This window comes from Carassius gibelio, chromosome A15 (assembly GCF_023724105.1).
Source record: "Carassius gibelio isolate Cgi1373 ecotype wild population from Czech Republic chromosome A15, carGib1.2-hapl.c, whole genome shotgun sequence".
NCBI classification, from domain to species: Eukaryota; Metazoa; Chordata; class Actinopteri; order Cypriniformes; family Cyprinidae; genus Carassius; species Carassius gibelio.
Genome location: NC_068385.1, coordinates 14,927,525 through 14,943,481, shown reverse-complemented (window position 1 = coordinate 14,943,481; position 15,957 = coordinate 14,927,525). Strand labels below are relative to the sequence as shown.

General features: G+C 36.9%; 1 protein-coding gene across 6 annotated transcripts in view; it reads right to left on the bottom strand.

Annotated features, from left to right (window-relative positions):
• The window catches only part of LOC128029304 (neural cell adhesion molecule 1-like), a 92,333-nt gene that overhangs the window by 29,779 nt on the left and 46,597 nt on the right, over positions 1-15,957 (bottom strand). For 4 of the 6 annotated variants that reach the window (XM_052616999.1, XM_052617004.1, XM_052617001.1 and 1 more), the window contains 6 exons: positions 8,750-8,779; positions 6,339-6,489; positions 2,887-3,074; positions 1,572-1,668; positions 1,117-1,287; positions 72-200 (listed from right to left, as the gene is read on the bottom strand). In XM_052616999.1, coding sequence (XP_052472959.1) covers positions 72-200; positions 1,117-1,287; positions 1,572-1,668; positions 2,887-3,074; positions 6,339-6,489; positions 8,750-8,779 — 766 coding nt within the window. The remainder of the gene's footprint in view (positions 1-71; positions 201-1,116; positions 1,288-1,571; positions 1,669-2,886; positions 3,075-6,338; positions 6,490-8,749; positions 8,780-15,957) is intronic. The other 2 variants (XM_052617000.1, XM_052617003.1) reach the window with 1 other exon arrangement.

Here is a 15,957-nt window from a genome sequence, read left to right as displayed (position 1 = left end):
ATGATGAGGTGTGTGGGCTGTTGAAAGAGCCAGGTGCTCCTGAGAGAGAGAGAGAGAGAAGTGATACTCACGGACATGCTCGGTTTTGAAGACCATGGATTGGCTGCCGTCGCCTTCACCCTTGCCGTTAATGGCAAAAATCTTGACTTCGTAATCGGTTTGGGGTTTCAGGCCGGTTACTGTGACTGAACTCGGTCCTGCTGGGAAGCAACGAGAAGCAGATTAAATCAAAAAACCCATTCATTAAGTCATAAACAACAGCATGCATGTTAAATGGGCGAGATAAAACCTTGCCACTGAACATGAGGAAATACATTTGACATTTAAAGCCCAGCGTAGACTGATGCTGCCATTCAACATCACAGTTAAACATTACTTAAAGGGATATTAGTGTCTGTAATCATGTATTCACCCCTCATGTTGTTCCTTCTTCTGCAGAAAATATGGTGAAGATCTCGAAAAACATTGCTAACCATTGACATCCATTGTCATAAACACTGTGACATTTCTCAAAATATCTTCTTCTACTCTATGTTACCTAGAATAAGTCCCATAGGTTTGGAATGACATGAAAGTGAGTAAATGATGACAGAATTTTAATTTCTGGGTGACCTATGCCTTTGAGATATATATATATATATATATATATATATATATATATATATATATATATATATATATATATATATATATATATATATTTATAAAAGGGTAACTTTTATTGCTTACTGGACCATGTATGAGACATAAGCAGAATACATTTCTAGTAAACTGCATGGAAAACCATTCTTAAATCAGTCGTTTATTTTCTGCTTGTGTTTCATTACATGCAAACCTAATTCATTACAATGGAAATACGTTCACAAAATAATTGCACAATAAATTCAGAACAATATTCTGAATGAATAATTTTTAAAGTATAGTTTCCGAAATGGTCTGTAACATGATTGTTAAAATACTACATCTATATACTATACTCTTATTTCAAAAGAACAAGAACAATTCTGTGCTTCTATGATACAGTTTAAGACCATTATTAAGGTCTACAAACCATGCAGTAGTGTTGATAATCCATATAATACGGATGGTTTTCTCCATTTCATGTGACAGACTCACCATCTTTCACCTCATAGATTCGATGAACCCATTTCCCTCGGCCCACGGCTCTCCACTCGGCTCGGTACTTGAGCACGGGAACTCCTCCGGAGGACTCGGGCTCCTCGAAAAGCACCTGAGCCGTGCTGGAGTACGGCTGCACTTGAGTGATGGATGGCGCCGAGGGCACATCTGCACCACAGAGGAGACCCTTTTCAATACGCAGTGGGAAAACTGCACTTTTACAGCTTATACTTGATTATACGGCCTGATTGTACTTTGTGCTTCAACACCACTTTTACAAAAGTAAAATTTGAGCTATTGTATTGCACTTTACTGAACAAAGTCTACAAAGTAATTAAAAAATGCAGTACCTCTAAAGCAAAAAGCATCCAATCACTCAATGCCAATACAAATTTCTACCTCCATAAATGAGTATATTGTGTTTGTTTTGAGATCAATACAGAGAAACAGACCAGCTGGGATCACGATGAACTCTTTGGATTCGGTCCCGATCTCATTGGAGGCAGAACAGTTGTAGTTGCCAAAGTCGCTCTGAGACTCTGGATTGACCTGGGACAGATCAAGCGGATGCATTAACCTCTAGTCTCGATCTCAGCATTTATCTTTCAAACATGCATTTTATCACTGTCATTCCATTAGATGTGCATTTACTCCTGACAGCGTTCTCCCTGTGCTAAAATATTGATAAGACGCGTAGGCTGCAGTAAGGCCCTACAGCAACACTATCACTTTCTGGGTGAAGCTCACGAAAACAGGTCCAGGTCACATGTCACCCCAAAATATAAATAAATAATATAAAAAGGTTTTCAAAACCATATGGAGTGACCAAATAGCTATTGTATACATAGATTCAATTTAATTAATGAGTCAATTTCAAATTTGAATTTGACTGCTTTTCCGCCTACTTTCAACTAACTACAGCAATGAGTAAACAGCATCTGGGTTTAACGCTGTAAGGGAGAGAAACATTGCATTGATTGGACCTTCTGAATGAACACATCCAGTCTAAACTAGTGGTATTTTAGTGTTATTTATATACTATTACAGTTTTCCTTAACATTTTAAATTAAAAACATGCCATTTTAATTTTAGCTTAATTTTTGTGATATATTCTATACATTTTTTAACTTATTTTATAATTAAATATATATCTTTTTATATTAGTATTAAGGTTTTAGCTATTTTCTTTGTGCTTTTGCCATTTTAACTTTTGCTTAAAGTTTTTGTCATTTTGATTTACGTGTTTGACATTTTATCTTTTTTAAGTTAGTTTAAATAATAATATAATATAATATAATATAATATAATATAATATAATATAATATAATATAATATAATATAATATAATATAATATAATATAATAGAGGATATGCATATAATATAATATAATATATTATAATATAATATAATATAATATAATATAATATAATAGAGGATATGCATATAATATAATATAATATAATATAATATAATATAATATAATATAATATAATATAATATAATATAATATAATATAATAGAGGATATAATATAATATAATATAATATAATATAATATAATATAATATAATATAATATAATATAATATAATATAATATAATATAATATAATATAATATAATATAATATAATAGAGGATATGCATATTTGGATAATGGATGAATGGATGTAAAATAAAATAAAATAAAATAAAATTAAATTAATTTCTTCTCATCCATCTGGGTTCATGTGAATGTTTGTTCTCATGAAGGTGTCTGCATGATTGTACCTCCAGGTAGCTGGCGGAAGGCGTGTTATAGATCTTGATATTGGAGATGTTAGCATTAGGCAGCTGGACGCCGTCTCGCAGCCATGTAATAGACACATTGCTGGGGTGAGCCAGCACTTCACAGCTGATGTTGGCTGGGTTACCCTCCCACGTGTACACCGTTACTGAGCCCAGGATTTTCGGTGCATCTGTGATGAAAGGCAAAGCATAGACAAATGAAAATAAACAAATCTGTTTGTAGCGCCGACCCTTCATCTATCTACCCCCCGTCCCTTCTCATTACCGTTGATGCCTTTATTCGGAGAATAAGGTAGTTAAAGATCAAAATGTCCAGGGCTTAGACACAGAGTGCTGAAAACACAGCGCTGTATGATGTTGAACACATCTGTTCACGGCAGTACACAAAAGCCAATCACGCTTCACTGGCTTCAAAAGGCCCCTCCTCTGTGCAACGTCCCTGAATAGCATGCTGAGGGGTGACTTCAGGCCTGATGCTCACATGATGTATGCGATCGGGCCTGTGTCCCATCACAGACTGCGTGCGAATAGCTCCCGGCCCGCTGAGATAGTGCTCTCACATTCATCAGAGCTTCAGATGTCATTAGTCCCATCACAACAATACACGCCTGGTACAAATGCACTAAACATGCGAACAGGGAGGCTGGTATTTTCACAGCATATGCCGGCGCTAATGTGAGAACAAAAACAAATAGGCCCAATGGTGGTGGTGGGGGGTGGGGGGGCACAATGAGAGCGCAAATGGGTGGTAATGCTTTGCTTGCTATCGATTGCAATTAAGAAATTGAAGGAAGAGAGTGCTCCATTTCTGATGTTACAGCAATATAAGAATAGTAGAAACAAAAGTAAATTGGTCCATTTTTGGTCTTTGTTAGCAGAATTTAGCGCTTAGATTAAATGCTACTGAATATTTCAGTTGACACAAACACAAACAAGATTAGGTGCTTGTTCACTAGCATAAATATCTGCAGTATATGCACAGAACAGGCCAAACTTCTAGCATTAACTGCCCCGATTTCATTCCTCAAAATTGGCATTTTTTTGCTCAAACTAGTGGTCAACCGATATTGTTTTTTTGACAGCCGATGCCGACATTTTGGAAAGCAGGTGAGGACAATAGCTGATATATAGCAGGTATTTTTTTATTTTTTATTTATTAATATTTAAGAAATGTTTAATCATTTGACAATGGATTAAAAATTAAATGTGTAAAAGTATTTTTCACAAAAAAAAAAAAAAAAGTATATTTAATAAAAAATATGATTAAAAAGGAAGTAAACACTGTAACCAGCAGGGCACTCAGTGTTCTGGGAAGTTTGTGTGCACTGGGAATCATATTTTTTAAATAAAGCCAGTGTAACACTCATTTAACATACAGCACACAGTGAAACATTAATACGACAGTGGGCAAATGCATAAACAAAGCATAATTTGAAATCAAGAGTTTAAAGTTTAAAGCATTCAATTCACACGAACCGACGTCACATAGAGCACACGCGATGTGAAATTAAATTTTCATTAGCCATTCAAAGATTTGTTTTTAATTATATAAATGCATATTTGCTTAATTCTGACGGCAAACAAGAAAGTATTATAATGTTTGCCTTTACAGTATATTACTAATAATATAAAAGCAATACTTTTATATATATATTTTTTGTATACATTAATTCCTTTGTTTAACCATTCTATCTGATTATTAGACAGATTCTATCTTTATAGACAGTTTCATCGGGCGCACGTGCCTGGACCTAAGTTAACTTCCGGTCTGTGTTGTGTATATCGGTCTGGCTGCGGTGCCTTCTACAAACGCAGTTAAAGTTAAGGTGATGAGTAGACTGAAGTTGGGCTCAGGTGGTTGTGCTGCGGGATGTGTTTCCCATACATTTATTTATATTTGGAGACTCGCCACAATTTTAAAACTGATCGATTTTCAAAAAGGCTTCGTTAAATAAACATGAGTAACGTAACGTTACGTAACGTACTGCACATTTAATAATAATAATTCCTTACATTTATGTTTAAATATCAAAACGAGGCACAGGTGTTTTTATATCGCTGTATTTCTGAAGTAGGACTTGCATGTTATATGCCTGATAAAGCAGCGTGTGAGCGTACCAGCTCTGCTTCGTTTACAGCTGTTACTGGGGAAACCTTGCGCTTTATGTCTATGCTTTAAAACATCTCCTGCTGGCAAATAATGAATTAGCATTTTCATTGAGTCCGCCTGATCCACACAGAAAACACATTTTGTTTGCTATCAAAAAATATCTACTCTAGACGGACTTGGCTGTTGTTATTGATTCTATTTGGAATCTACCGGAAGTTAAGTTAGGTCCACAAAAGCGCTCACGCGCAGTAACGTTTGTTTATGTTGATGCCGTTGAAACCGTCTATTAGACAGAACTGATAACGACTACAGCAAACAAGAGGAAGAATGTGAGCTGTGTGCGCTTAGGCGCTGCCTTTTTCTCACCGTATTTATAACAATATTTAAATTGCTTTTTCAATTGTATTTTTCCAATGTTGTTTAGTGTTATGATGTGTGGTTTCAAGGGATGTTTGTCTTCATGAATAAGAGATAGGAAGGAATATTTATGGAAAGGTTTATGGGATATTGTTGTGAAGCAGTTTGATATCACACCATGGAGCATTGAAACATTTGCAACCAAAACGATTCAATAAACTCTGCTCCTTTTTTTATCATCATCACTTTGTCTCCTGCTTCTGCTCTTCAGTGCTGTTCTCAGTCAACTGCTTGGCCGATAGAAGACTGTTAATACAGTTTTGGGTACAAGACAAACACTAGTTTTGGGTACCAGACTTGCTGTTAACAGGATATTAGTATTAGATAATTTTACTGAATAGTTGTTCTGTTATCAGACAAAACTGATATTCCCTGACAGGATCTGGCTGAATCTTATATTTCTGAGGCATGATCTAACAGCCATCAGTTATTACTATGATGGCCATAACATGAGAAAAAAAAAAAACTGCAAGAATATTAATATAAGTGCACCCCTAATATTAATTTAATTTATAATTTAAATGTTTTCCACATGTGTTTTTGTGGTAATACAACTTTATTAACAGTTTGAATGAATTAATAATGAAAATGTTACATTCCTCGGTTTACATTCCTTGATATGACTGATTCACACAGCATTCAATGTGGACACAGAAACCTTTTCACGTTGCACTTGGTAAGGAAACTGTGATTGAAGTCTACTGGGAGGCTTTTCTTATCACTGGGGGTGATGATGTCTAGGGGTGGCTGTAGTTTTGATACATTAACTAGCATTCTCTGCTGAGAATGCAGTCGAGCAGCAGTGCTGCTGTGAATTAAACATATGCCTCTGAGGCACATCAGTGTGGTTTCCAACAGTACTTGTGACTGACAGAAGCTAATGAGGCTACAGATACTATAGACTCACAGAGCACTTCCAGATGCACGGCCTGCGCCGTCTCTCCAATGGCATTCCGGGCGGTGCAGAGATACTCTCCGGCGTCACTGTACTGAGGGTACTTCAGGGTGAGAGAAGACACACGGGCATCACTGCGCACCAACACGTCACCATCAACATCCTGAACAAAGAGACAAGAAAGAAGAATTCACTGAAAAACTCATACTTTTCACTTCCTTCAGCTATTAAAACGATAGTTTCCCAGCAATGAATAATCTGTCATCGGTTACTCACCCTCATGTTGTTTTAAACACAAATGGCTTTCTTTTTCCAGCAACACTAGCTGTCAAAACTCCCCCAACAGACTTTAAATATTGCACAAAGGACATATGAACTATTTGTAGGTACGTTTAATTTGGTTTAATTTACTTCTGCCCTTTTGGGAGCTTTGTGTTACAATATGCTTTCTTTTTGTGGACAAGAGCATCTTAGGTAATCTTTTTTTGATAGCATTTTGTTTTCCAAAGAACTTTTGGAACATACTGTACGTCAAGATGAATAAATGATGACAGAATGTTAATGAACTATTCCTTAAAATTAATAGACAGGTTTGCCATTATCTTTCATAGATGTATTATATAGTTTACAAATAACAGCTGTTCAATGCAATCATTTTTTTTTTTTTTTTTTTTTATAAAGTTATCTACTTTCAGAAAAAATGGCCAATTGAACCATTCTTCATTTTTAAGTATGTAAGGACCGAAACAGGCTGTATCAGAGAAGCAAACCTGGTGAAAAGAAGGTTTGCTGAACAGCAGTTATAAATAAGAGTCTTTTATGTGCTGAGTCTTTGGAGCGAAGATCTGAGAGGGGAACATCAATAACGCAGACCGTAAGGTAGGGGAAGCAATTTCTACAGCGTTGTTACTTCAAAAGCGATGTCATATGATCTCAGCCGGCTTGGACCAGTGCTCAGAGCATAGATCTTAACATGCCACGCTTGCATTTTCTTTTAGCTTGCTGTTCCACTTAACCTTGTGGTTCTAATGAAGATGAGTGGCATCTATAACCAACGTCCCCTCAATGACTGTGCAATTTTCATATAGCAGGGATGTCAAACACATGGGCCATGGCGGGGGGGTACAGTTTGTGGAGGGGTTCTAATCCGACCCAGAGGTTGAGTTGAGAAAGCAAAAACAAAAGAATGTTATTTTGGGGTGGGGTGATTTGTAACACCTGTTCAGATATTGTTCATTAGAGAGAGAGAATACTTGCTTTGCAGTGAATACTTGGGCTGAACAGATCTCAGAATGGGTGGGATGAACTCACGTATTCTTTCAAACACACACACAATCTCAAGACAGGACGGTAATGAGGTTACGAAGACTTCATCAAGCACAACATTAGTATTCCCTGCTCCACTTGAAACTGAAAAACTCCTCTCTCTATATCTCTGGTCAGCTGCTGCCCCTTGCACAATCTTCGCTATGAATGAACACGGCAGAAGCTTCATGTCAGAGACAATAATCATGCCGATGTTGTCCCAGGACTGAGTCGCGCTTACATAATACTGAGCCTTTTCATCCCAAAACCACCCGACGGCCACCCAGCAGAGCTGACTGGGCTAATTCAATAACCTCCTAACGGGAGCCCATTTCCGGCTCTCTTTCCCACAGTTTCCCTGTCTGCTGTGGTCAAATGGCCAGACTGTGACCCCCTGTGCCATGAGACGTGCTCTTGTCACTGGAATCTGGTTACTATGTGGTCCCGGGGTCACACCACGGTCTGTAACACTGAATCTCTCTGACAAACAGCTATACATTTCAATCAGCACATTCAACAGACTTTATCTCCCATTCTTCTCAGATAAGGCTCTATGTATTCATTTGCAACGTGAGAACGCCACATCATTAAAGTTTTAGAGCCATAGTTTTCAGCAAGAAAGGTCTTTTTAATAATGCATGCCAGCTCTCTGAAAAGCGTGGATGGAGGTGGTTTCCTCAAATGTCTATTTTCGTATGGTTGGAAAAGGAAAAGTCTCGGTGTGAACAACAACAAAGGCACTTTGTGCAACATCAATTGCTTGAAAGAAAAAAAAAACCATCACCTTACAATAACACTTACAAAAAAGGGACATTATAAAGGTTTTTCAAAATATGAACCTGTCAAGAATGAAGTCTTATGATGTCATAACGAATGATGTCGTAATGACTTAATTGATTCGATACAGAATGGAAAAGAGGCCATGCACTGAATATAGAAAGTGAAACCACAACTACATCATTCCACTCTCAGATGAAACAAAGCTGTCATTGTAATTCAATTGACAGATGTGATGAGATTTCAGAGATTTGATCAGATGGGAGAAAGGTTTATGGAGTTGATGGTTATCTTCATAATTTAGTTTATGGAACTTTAGTTTATGGATATGGAATCTCTACCTTGTGCTGTTCGGGTCGAGTCCAAGAGGCCTGCAAAGAACACAGACAAAACAACACAAAGAGGCAAAGCAGTTCTTTAGAAGGAATCCTATGTTAGTGAGAATAAAAGCACTGCACATTAAAATACATTTGTTTATCAATTAATTATATGGACTAGAAGTGAAATATACAAAAAGGTATACTGCAAAAAATAAACATAAAAAGGACTGATTAAATAAGCAGTAGAATAAATTTGTAAAAAAAATTAAATTTAAAAATTTAAGTTTTGCTTTTATATCTTAGCATTACTGACTCATTCAGTTAAACATAGGCTAGTCGTTTATTCTGCTTACACATACACCATAAAAAAATAAATAAAACAAAAGTAGTATAAAAATTACAGTTGCTTTACAAACAAGCACCGGCAAAAAATAAAATAATGTAAAAATAATAAAAATAATAATAATAATAGAAGAAAAACAATTGATTTTAACTGAAAACAATATGAATTTACTTGAAAAGCAAAACTGTTCAAGAGAACAAGCCTTTTTTTAATATCATTTTCAGAAAATGCATCCTTTTATTAGAGGTTAACCAATTAATTGGCACCGATAGTCAACTACTGGAACAGTAGTTTAATAGTTAATAGTGGAATAACAGAACAAAAGTGATCTGTGTCCTTTTATCTCTTGAACATATGTACTTCATGTGCTAGACAAAAACATATGCACATCTTATTTGCACCTCATAACAAACAATTATATTTATTTCATATCATATAAGGCAATGTAAAATTACTGAATACTTTAATTGGATGTCTGAAACATATGTTTGCATAAATATTTTATTCCATAATAAAATTATGGTTAAGTATGGATTTTATACATATAAACTTCAGTTTTATTAATAACAACATTAAAAATACAATAAAATGCTGTAAGACTTCCTTGCACATTTTGCAGATAACAGGATGACTACATTTCTACACTCTCAAGAAAAAAAAAACAGTTATCGAAGTTATACCCTATGGCACAAAAGCTAAAAGGTACAACTTTGTGTCTCATTTACCCCTAAATGGTACATATTAGTACCTAAAGTGAATATATTACTACCCTTTAGCTTTTGTACACTGTGACAGTTAATTTTTAAACCACACAGATAAACACTTTATGCAATCACTTTCCCCATGAAAGTGGCTGAAGTTTTCTGTGGACTCACAACACTCCACGCAGAGGCTGAGCGTGCACATGCTTAGCGACACAATGCAATGGACATGAAACCACTTGACATGCTAGAAAACATTGAGATTATCACCAGACAAAACACACCAAGAGCAACAGATGCTAATCGAACGATGCCTGAAATGGTCTGCGCTCAGTGTCATTGCACTTGAGCACAACAATATGCATCTGCACCGTGCTTGCAACAACAACAACAACAACAAAAAGCAGAGAGTAGAGCAGAACGAGTCATTTTGCAAGAGCATCAGAAAAAAGCTAAACCCTTGAAGTGTTGTTATGATGACAGCAGACTGATTCTGCCAGTCTTGCAGCTTTCATTCAGCTAACTACCTCTCCTAAGACCCGCGTGGGATAAACAGTTATGATCAATGCCTTTATTCTGCAATGCCGTCTAATTGCTACTAATTAAAGTCAATATCTTAGTGTAAGCTGAAGCCCTAGGCTAATGACGAAGGCTTGTCTGCTATTTTCAGGCCTGATAAAGTACCAGAACAAAATGAACAAGCTGCTTATGTAAATGAAATGTTCAGGGTATTGTTAACATTATTACATGATGATTATTCTGATTACATCAGGTGCCCAAAACCTCAGGGCTGCTCTGATCGCTCAAATGCACACAATGAATCTGTAATGACCACAATATGAATGGAGAACAAATCCATATGCATAAAGCAAATCTAGAATTTGGCAGCTTATTCAAACGAGCTATTGAGGAGTGAATTATTGGTGTTTATTGTAAAATGCAACACTATGGGCCCTATCTTGCACCCAGCGCAATTGACTTTGTACACCGACGCATGTGTCATTCCTATTTTGCACCCGCGCAAAGCGCGCTTTTCCCTCCACAGAAGCACGTCGCTAAACTAGTGAATGAACTTGCGCTCCCTGGGCGGTTCAGCGCAAAAAAGGAGGCATGTTCCGGCGCAAACAATCCCTGGTGCTATTTTGCTGTTCCATTAAACAATTGCGCCACTGACCAGAAAAAACCTAGTCTAAAGTCAGTGGCGCGTTGCGCGTTGTTCATTATGCTATTTTAAGGGCGCAAGCTTGACCATAATGTATAGCGTGCACAACCCGCATACACTTTGCTCATGTAATCTACACAGATGCAACAGTTATTTTTGCAAATCATAAATTGTTACACTAAAAAAATATTAACACATGAGATGACGGAAATCATTGTGAAATCTTGCTTACAAATTATTCAGGCTAATTGTAGTAATTAAGAATCAGACCTGTTTGCCCGATAGTGGCAAGACATATATGTATATAAGGACATCTGACAAATTTGTTTGTCCGTCAAGAACCAGGAAAAAAAAAAAATCGATGAAACAATTGTGGCTATTTCCTGCCACGCCTGTTTAACCGACGCTATTTTGGGTGGGTTTCTCCCATCCCCATACAACACAACTTCTCTGTCTTTCACTGCTCTTACAAGAACATCAGTCTCCTCGGCTGTGAACCGCTCCTGGCGTGCGCCTGGTAAATACGCCATAATAATAGCAATCCGTAATGGAACTTGCGCACCTGCTTTTAAAGGGAATGTTGGATGACGCTCTGATTGGTTTATTTCACGTTACGCCCAAACCACACCTATGAATAATGAAGCTACTTCAGACCAACCCATTTTAGATTTGCGCCGGGCGCAAGAGCCATTTATCCCGCCGGGAAAATAGCAACAGCGCCGAGACCCGCCCACAAAGTTACTTGCGCTTCGCGCTTTGACACTTGCGTTTCAGATCGTTAAAATAGGGCCCTATATGTACAAAAGTTTTGGGCATCGTAGTGAAGGAGGATGGAGCACACATGGGACAAAGGCATGAGAGTTTCTTGTGTCAAAATGTTTTACTTTCTTAATGGGGTCATGTCAAAAAATAAGATCAGATTGAAATTAATAGGGATCATATAAATAAAATAAAAAACATCAAATAAAATGTATGTTAGGGTTCATTTGGGAGAATGGTACATTAATGTACAAATATTTGGTAAAATTATTTAAAAAAATCTTTTAAGGAAGGCTGTTATTCTCAACAAGCTACATTTATTTTCTCAGAAATACAGTAAAAACAATAATATTGTTTACTACAGTTTAAAATAGCTATAAATGAAAAATTTTATTTATTCCTGTTATGTAAAGCTGAATTTTCAGCATCATTATTCCAGTCTTCAGTGTCAGGATCCTTCAGAAATCATTCTGTGCGGATTTTGATGCTCAAGAAACATTTCTTTTTATAATTAGAGTTGAAACCAGTTGTGCTCCATAAATTAATAGTTCAAAGAAGCATATCCATAGTGAGCTGCGCATGAACTGACATCTTTATTTATTTATTTTTCAACATAGAGGGAGGACGAATTAAATATTATTTTAATATTTTGGAAAACAAGATAAAAAAAATGTCAAGATTTTTGCTTAATGAAAAGTTCAAAAGAACAGCATTTATTTGGAATAGACATCTTGCGTCTTTACTGAATAAAAGTATTTGAACTTATCAAATTATATTTTTGATAGTCGTCTGTTGGATAACACTGGGCAGGGTCTTTCTTTTATTGTGTCTACTAACAAATCATTAACACCATACATATTCAGCAAATTTTTACTGAAATAGCATTCTTGGCTGCTAACCTGTTATGCCTTATATACTTGTGATGAATAGGTATCAAAGTAATCTTTAGGATAGAGAAATCACAGATGCTCTGAAAGAGCAAAAAAACACTTCTAAATCTTGGAAATCCTCCTACTTCACACCGTTCACTTAATTTGTTTGGGAGGACATGCAGAGCAGCAGCTGCTACAAAGCCAGACATGGCACACGTTTCCTGCTGCTGATTTTACTCTTATAATTAGCGTACGAAAAGAATATAATCTATTCTGCTTTCTCATTACATTATCATAACTGGACAGATCACATTTTTTAATCAGTGTCACTGATGTGATGCCAATAACATGAAGTTGTTTACTCAGTTTGGTTTAAATAAAAGGAGTTTTAAATTCTTAAAGTGAGTATTTTCATTATACAATAATTTATTTCATCTCAGGAGATCAAAGGGAATATCCTTTAATACATTTCTTTACATTTTCTAAATCAGAAATGCAATTATTAATAATGTACCACAGACAATGATGAGAGTGTAAAAGTTGTATTTAACCTGGAAGACTCTTTAAACTATTCCCTCCTGCTGGATAAAAAACATCAACACGGCTGCTATGAAAATCCTACGCTCCAGTGGAACTACTACAGTAAGAGATCAGATAATCAGATCAGCTACAGTTTGCCAGGAAATGTTGTTTACCAAGCTCAGGGGATGGGGGGCTTTTCACTGGCTGTGGGGTCACTGGCAAAACTGGATAAATCTATCAATGACAGCACTACCATACTGCATTCATCAAAAAGAGCATCGTATCTGAAAACAAGAGCTGCATTACTCATGGCCTGCTCTCTTTGGAGTGTTTAAGATTTGGAGATGGGTTTAAGATCAAAACGCTCCCTAAACCTACAACCATCTCAAACTAGTAACTCTTTTGTAGTTATTACATTCTTTTATAAAATTATAAAAAAATAAAAAATAAAAAAAATATCTCCTTTTGAATCCTACCCCGCAAAAAGTTGAGAACAACACAAGGGTAAGTGGTTTAATTAAAATTTTTGGCTCCCTTTCCCTAAACCTACAACTCGTTTTTTTTATTCTGTGTACCGTATTTTTTGGACTATAAGTCGCACCTGAGTATAAGTGGCATCAGTCCAAAAATATGTCATGACGAGGAAAATAACATTTATAAGTCGCACTGGACTATAAGTCGCATTTATTTAGAACCAAGAGAAAACATTACGCACCCTCTCGCGGCTGTAGACGGTAATGTTTTCTCTTATTTCATTTCTCTTGGTTCATTTCTCTTGGTTCATGTCAAATTAATTTTGATAAATAAGTCGCACCTGACTATAAGTCGCAGGACCAGCCAAAATATGAAAAAAAGTGTGACTTATAGTTCGGAAAATACGGTAATTAGCAAGAAACTAGTGTTGTTTTCGGCGGCCTGTTTTAATTTTAATTTTAGACTAGTGCTATATAGATTTCTGAAAGGAGACCCAGAAAGGAAGGCACAACTGAGAAAAGACAAGAGAAAAAGTGGCTGATGTATTGCTCCTTGTTCAGAGGTTGAATTCTCCTCTTGTCTTTCAAACCGGATTGTGATAAGCTGTTGTCCGTGGCCAATTCTTTATCGCCCTTCGGCGCTCCTACCCTGCCATTTTTATGACCTGCTCATTTGTCTAGCACCTTGGTAAGTGGCTCAGAGACTGCAATATATTACAGTTCTCAACTCATTTTTTATTAACCCAACTATTACAGTCAGAAGATAAGATATGATTTGGGTCTCTTTGAGGGAGAAAACATTTATTTTAAAACGACAGGAAACTCAAGACACTGAAGGATTTCCATGCACATATGAACGCAGTTGTAATACATGACACAGCTGTGTAAAAGAGGGCAAGGAGAATGTAGAAACATGCATCACGTGGAGCAAGAAGATCTACAGCACTAGTAAATATTTTCAATAAACCCTTCCCACATCCTCAAGCAAAATAATCTGTAGCCATAAGACTGAATTATTAAAAAGGCATTCCTCATCTGGAGCACCCAGTAAAATATTGTTGTGAGAAGAAAAAAAAAAAGTTGTGCCAACAAGAAATTAAAAAATCCCACTTCAAGCGGGTGATGTTCTTTATAGCCCTGTTGGAATAGCAAAGTCACACATTCAAAAATAATTAGCAGTGTTATGGCAATTTGCTTTTCACAAGTGACTATTAGAAACACTTAGGGCCCTATCTTGCACCCAGCGCAATTGACTTTGTACACCGACGCATGTGTCATTCCTATTTTGCACCCGCGCAAAGCGCGCTTTTCCCTCCACAGAAGCACGTCGCTAAACTAGTGAATGAACTTGCGCTCCCTGGGCGGTTCAGCGCAAAAAAGGAGGCGTGTTCCGGCGCAAACAATCCCTGGTGCTATTTTGCTGTTCCATTAATCAATTGCGCCACTGACCAGAAAAAACCTAGTCTAAAGTCAGTGGCGCGTTGCGCGTTGCTATTTTAAGGGCGCAAGCTTGACCATAATGTATAGCGTGCACAACGCGCATACACTTTGCTCATGTAATCTACACAGATGCAACAGTTATTTTTGCAAATCATAAATTGTTACACTAAAAAAATATTAACACATGAGATGACGGAAATCATTGTGAAATCTTGCTTACAAATTATTCAGGCTAATTGTAGTAATTAAGGATCAGACCTGTTTGCCCGATAGTGGCAAGACATATATGTATATAAGGACATCTGACAAATTTGTTTGTCCGTCAAGAACCAGGAAAAAAAAAATTGATGAAACAATTGTGGCTATTTCCTCCCACGCCTGTTTAACCGACGCTATTTTGGGTGGGTTTCTCCCATCCCCATACAACACAACTTCTCTGTCTTTCACTGCTCTTACAAGAACATCAGTCTCCTCGGCTGTGAACCGCTCCTGGCGTGCGCCTGGTAAATACGCCATAATAATAGCAATCCATAATGGAACTTGCGCACCTGCTTTTAAAGGGAATGTTGGATGACGCTCCGATTGGTTTATTTCACGTTACGCCCAAACCACACCTATGAATAATGAAGCTACTTCAGACCAACCCATTTTAGATTTGCGCCGGGCGCAAGAGCCATTTATCCCGCCGGGAAAATAGCAACAGCGCCGAGACCCGCCCACAAAGTTACTTGCGCTTCGCGCTTTGACACTTGCGTTTCAGATCGTTTAAATAGGGCCCTTACTGTTGATTGTCTTCACCAAACTGCATAGGTACAGTCAGCATGAAACAGCATTTGCATAAAACTTCATGACATTTCAATAAAAGCTTGTTTCTACCACAGGACAAAAAAAAATCAAATTAAAAAAGGTAATTGCAACTTGCCATTGTGGGATATATTCTAGCAACTGCGAGAAAAA